The sequence below is a fragment of the Triticum dicoccoides genome, chromosome 3B, assembly GCF_002162155.2.
Source record: "Triticum dicoccoides isolate Atlit2015 ecotype Zavitan chromosome 3B, WEW_v2.0, whole genome shotgun sequence".
Classification (NCBI taxonomy): Eukaryota; Viridiplantae; Streptophyta; class Magnoliopsida; order Poales; family Poaceae; genus Triticum; species Triticum dicoccoides.
In genome coordinates, this window is record NC_041385.1 from 517,047,267 (window position 1) to 517,053,050 (window position 5,784).

Genomic DNA, 5,784 nt, shown 5'->3' on the forward strand with positions numbered 1-5,784 from the left:
ACAAGCCAGATATTTTTGCGAGCCTCTTCCTGTGAAGTCTTGGACTGAAACACAACAGCCGAAATATTTTTTGAGCAGAATTAGTAACACACTCTCCAAAGCACAATCAAATGAGGTTAACAAACCAGCCAACTACCTGCATTGATATCTCCAAAGCAACTAGTTCAGCAATGCCTGTACCAGCCTGCAAAGAATAGACAGTTGGGCTCTAATCACTAACAAACTTGGCAACAACTCAGAAACCATTACACAAACTGTTCCGGAAACTGATAAAATGAGCACATATATTAGGATGCATTTAAAGAATGAAAACAAGAAGCAACTTGATCTAATTGTTTTATAGACAGTCTTCCATCTGTTACTGTCTTTGAATTAAAACAGCCATAACAAATCTTCACTTGACCATTTTAAGGTTAGTAAGAGTGCGAAGCAATCTGTGAAGTGGCAGTGCTGGTAGATGCTTGGACACTTGGCAGAAGTCAGAAGCAACCATGATGAGCAATGCATAACCAGCCTAGTACGATGTAAGATAAACTGACCTCTCCGGCACCGAAGAATAAGAATGTGTGATCAGCTAAAGTTCCACCAGCAAACTTCAGACCAGCCATAAGGCCCGCAAGAACCACAGCAGCCGTTCCCTGTGAATAGCACATTTTCAAAGTTAACTTCTATACCGTTTCACAGTACAGTAGATGATAGATAAGCATACAGAAACCAGAGCAAAACCTGAATATCATCATTGAAGACAAGATGGGTCGCCTTGTACTTGTCGAGAAGGGTAAACGCATTGTGATTTGCGAAGTCTTCAAACTGTAAGAAGTCGAAGAAGTTTCGGGTAAGTGGCCATGCCAGTAGCTCAACTACAGATCAGAAATGAGGGTTCTTCCTACTATTCTCATACCTGGACAAGAACCTTCTGTCCATAGTTCTGCTTCACGGCAACCATGAACTCATCCAGAAGCTCAGTGTATTCCTAAATCAAGCAGGCAAAAGAGATGAAATGTGAGGGACTGATTGACGGCCATAGTGTGAACTGACTGGGCCCAACCAAGACAGCAGAAGTGGAACCTGGCCCGTAGCTCTTCTCTGCCGTAATCCAATGTAGAACTCGTCGTTCAGTAGCTCTTCATTGTTCGTCCCCACATCAATAGTGATGGGTAAACACTGGGAATATATTTACATGAAAATTATAAAATTGGGCACTGCAAAACAGAGCAAGACATAGTCCAAATGTTAAGTACTTACGGCAGATGGCCTGACACCACCAAGGGCCGTGTACAGCGCAAGCTTCCCCACGGGAATTCCCATACCCTGCACATGATGAGAGTTCCATTCATGATCATGGTTTTCGCTTAGTGTGATTTCATCGGATTTCCTTAATTCCGATATATTAACATAATTTTCTTTCGGTCAAAATATTTCAGCAATTTTGGTAGTACACATAAATTCAAATTACTTTTTGAATTTTTAAAATATTTGTTGGATCCCGATCAAATTCAAGTGGAAATTTCGGTCCCTTGACAGAAATGAAAACTGAGATTTCGGCTATGGCTAAAATATTTCTGAAACTGAAATCCAAAACCATGTTCATGGTAAGCAACAAGACAATAATAACTTTCAGTAGAAGTAAATAGGTTCCGTGACTGACCTGGCAGCCAAGATCTCCGAGGCCTAAGATGCGCTCGCCGTCGGTGACAACGATGACCTGAATACTCTTCTCTGGCCAGTTCCTCAGCACCTCCAGTACTCTCCCCCTGGCATCAGCAACAGGGACACCACGCACGCACGCGTTTCACTCACTTGAAACAGAAACTGGCCGCAGGCCATGTGAAAAATTGATGAGAAACGTACTTGTCTTTGAGACTGATGTAGAGGCCCTGCGAGCGCCTGAAGATGGAGCCGTACTTCTGGCACGCCTCGCCGACGGTGGGCGTGTAGACGACGGGGAGCAGCTCCTCGACGTTGTCGATCATGAGCTTGTAGAAGAGCTTCTCGTTCCTCTCCTGCAAGCAAACAGATGAGCGCACGCACCAACCGTTGTAAGAATGGCATGATAAGTTTGCTGTTCGATGCCTTGGAAGAGGATGGGCCGGGAGCCGACCTGGAGGTCCATGAGGAACATGTAGCGCTGCAGCGGGACCTCGAGCTGCCGCACGTTCTGCAGCAGCCGCTTCTCCTGGAGCTCCTGGGACAGGACCACCGGAGGCAGCAGGCCGCGCAGGTAGTGCGCGTCCCGCTCCTTCTCCGTGAAGGACAGCCCCTTGTTGTGCCGCGGATCCCTCAGCAGAGAATGGCCACTGCGGATTATAATTAACCAAGTCGAATAACAATCAACGATCGACGGCGAACAGAACGCCAGCTGAGCAAGCTAAGGTGGCCGCCGACCCGCCGTACTTACCTGGCGATGCAGACGGCCCACGGCGTGACGGGCTGGTCCTCGGTGGCGCGGTCCTCGCCGTAGGCGTCCTCCACGCCGCCCGTGGCCACGCCCGCCATCGCGTCGTCCCCTGATCGTCCCGCCATGGTGCAGTACGGCGCCGCTCTCGCTCCTAATAGGCTGCTGCTGCTGCCCTGACGCGTCCACGCCGCTCTGGTGGTGGATGCAATGCGAGCCAAGCTGCTGCGTTGTAGCCGGCGCATAAAGGGAGCGCCAGGAGGAGGAGGAAAACTGGAGAAGCACCAGCGCAGCGCGGTGCGGCGGACAGCGAAGACACGGTGATACCGTCGCCTCTTGTCCGGGGACACGTCGCGGGAGAGGCGGCGACACGTACCCCCACGGTAGGCCGGCTCTAGAAACTCTGCGGTGCCAGGCCGGGCCGAGCCAGACGATTCGTCCACCGGAAAAGAGGAAAGTATATTTTCATCCTCAAATCCTTTTTTTAGTTGGAATTCTCAAATCCTTCTTGATGGATCTATTCCTCTAAACTCCAAATCTTATAATTTTAACTCTATTTTAATATAAGATAAAAAGAATAAATGTAGCCCTTGAGTGTATTTTTTTTCACATTTAGGGTGGTTTTGATCAATATATTTTGCTTGGACAACTATTCGTCTACTAGAAAAGAGAAAAGTATATTTTTCATTTTATAAAATAACAGGTTTGCTAAAGCACAGCTATGCCGCTGATTTATGTGAAGATTAGTGTGCACATTATCTTTTTTATTTGATTGGATCATTTAGATGTGCAATAATTAAGGTACTCTAGATTGCCTTAGATAGACAAAAAAATCCTTCTCAACTGAGCGCTTAGATCACTACTTTAGTTATCTATAAATGCTTTTATATTTCTTTACAGATGGAATACGGAACTAAGGGCATCTTCAACGCCGCCCCTCAAACCGCCGTGCAATGCCTGTATGGACTCTGGAACCATCCAACGCGCATTGGTACAACAAGGTGCTATACAAACGGTTTTTAACCCCTTTCCGCGACGGTGTTTTGAACCATCACCAAGTGAGTGACTGCGATGGGGGGGGGGTCCTTCCCATATGTTCCAGAAACCGTCGGGGATAGGGAGCCTTGATGCATGCAATTGTCCCTACTTATTTGTGCTCGCATTGCCATCGCAGTTGGTATTCTATTGTGCTACTCTTACAATGCGCGGCTCATCACAAACGGTTCACGATCATAGAACGTGTATGATAAGCAGACAATCACACACATTCACTTTTTTCGAATTGTGTGCGACAACTAATTAAGAAGATTAGCTAATCGTCGTACGAGTGTCAGATAGGATTACAAAACGTTGGACCATTGTAACATCTTCGTACATGATAACTATCGCACACACTATTATGTGGTGCAACATTTACGATGCGTAACACATCAGAAACAATTCATGGTTGTAAATCATGTACGATAAGGCAACTATCACAAATGTTTAGTTTGCCCGCACCGTTTGTGATATTGTCTGACATCACACACAATTTGCAAATGATAACTATGTGCATACTCGCACATGTTTCCTCTCTATGAACCGTGTCGGATTATGGTTTATATCACAAACATTTGTGTTTTACCAACCGTGTGTGCTGTAATGACCCGCAGAGCATAATTTCATCGTAATTTAATTGCTGCTATTTAAAATTGTACCGGATTTGAATTTGAAAGTATGTTATAGCTTTATTCATACCAATCAGGTTCAAACAACCAATGCATTATTTGATTCACAGGTATATATGTTCAAGATTTACATAAGCACCAAATAAAGAATGATGAACAACGGTTGTATACTTGTACTATTAAAGACGGTAAAGAAAGAGGCGTAATACATGCTGATTGCTGAACAAGGTGAAACGAAATGCCCATATTGTGCCCTCCTCCATGCAGAAGGTACACACGACTCTAATCCAACCCCTTGTGATGACCGACCGCCCACCCTTCACTGTCTTCATGAACGCATCTAGATAATCATCGTGTTCTGGTAGAAATACTTTAACCTTTGCATGCCCACCAATCATGTAGTTTGAGAGGTAACCTTGAGTAAACTACTTTGGGAACCACTGCAAAGGAAAGAGATTCAGACATTGTTATCTAACACAACTCATTATGGGCAGTAAAAAGAAGGTTGCAGAGTTCTTACTTACCATCTTGCAGCTCGCTGTTGTCTTGGATAAAGTGTAAACAAATAGTTTAATTGTCATCTTTTGACACATTTTACTAACAATCTTTATCAGCTTCCTCACTTGATGCTGATTCATCAATATCTCATTGCCCCATACGCAGAAAGGGTCGAAGCGTGGATCTTTACCAATGACATATGTACCTAAAAAGCACCAAGTTAATATTAGAAGCTAAACATCAATTGCACAACGATGTAGTACAACACTCCCTCGGACCCATTATATAATATATTATAACATCCAGTATACTCACATATTAGATGAATTAACATCTTATATTATGGGACGCAGGGAGTTTATTGTATTCTTACAAATTATCGGTTGATTAACTACTGCTGTATCCATGAGTTAGAGTTAGTTTGAGCTAGTTTGGGCTCAAATATCCCTAAAGTATATCCAAACATGAGGGCTAGTTTGATCTAGTTGCATCTAACCCACCCAAGAGGTGCTAATTGGAGCTAGTTCTCCTAGTACATTTATTGTCAATCTAACACTGTCATCCAAACACCTCTTTGGCTAGAGTTAGTTCAAGGTTAGTGTTGTAGGGTGGAACCCTAGGGTTGGATCTTTTCACAATTGAAGGGGGAAAAGGAGCAAGAAGATAAGAACACACAAGGGAAATCACTCCAAACAAACCCAATCACACATCCACTAGAGTAGCAAACACATAGATCCACAAGAATACATGAACAATCAAAGGAAACAAGCACTAAGGTAAAGTTATTCCCACTCCTAGAGGAGGTGAGGTCTTGATGATCCTATGATGGGGATCCTTCCCTATATGGGGTCTTGAATCCACTAGGGGTCTTCTCCATAGGAGGTCTTGATCTCCATGGGAGAGGTCTCTCTCTCTCTCAAGAGGAGGTACAAGGAGCAAAGCTCAACTAAATCATGTCATATACTTTGTTATGCTAAGAATGAGCTAGGGGAAGAGTTTATATAGGCTAGGGACGAAATAATGTGAAATCAGGGGTATAAGGGTCATTTTAACCCAAAATGCACGCATGCATACGGAGGGGTCCGGGCACGCGGGGTAAAGGGGTCCGGGCACCCGGACCGGACAAAGGTAGGCGTCGTAAGGGGAGGGGGGCACCCGGGGGAAGGATGGCCGGGCACCCGGACCAGTCAGGGCCTCCGCTCGGCTGGGGCTGTAGGGGGGCAG

At 45.1% G+C, this 5,784-nt stretch overlaps 1 protein-coding gene across 1 annotated transcript in view; it reads right to left on the minus strand.

Annotated features, from left to right (window-relative positions):
- LOC119276836 (NADP-dependent malic enzyme-like) overlaps positions 1-2,666 on the minus strand; it is a 4,509-nt gene extending 1,843 nt beyond the window's left edge. Inside the window, exons 1-11 of the mRNA XM_037558001.1 lie at positions 2,399-2,666; positions 2,102-2,297; positions 1,852-2,003; positions 1,649-1,754; positions 1,246-1,311; positions 1,069-1,164; positions 902-973; positions 727-810; positions 540-638; positions 137-184; positions 3-44 (exon numbers count right to left, since the gene is read on the minus strand). Of these exons, the coding sequence (XP_037413898.1) occupies positions 3-44; positions 137-184; positions 540-638; positions 727-810; positions 902-973; positions 1,069-1,164; positions 1,246-1,311; positions 1,649-1,754; positions 1,852-2,003; positions 2,102-2,297; positions 2,399-2,640 (1,203 nt within the window). The 5' untranslated portion in view covers positions 2,641-2,666. The remainder of the gene's footprint in view (positions 1-2; positions 45-136; positions 185-539; positions 639-726; positions 811-901; positions 974-1,068; positions 1,165-1,245; positions 1,312-1,648; positions 1,755-1,851; positions 2,004-2,101; positions 2,298-2,398) is intronic.
- Between the last annotated feature and the right edge of the window lie 3,118 nt (positions 2,667-5,784).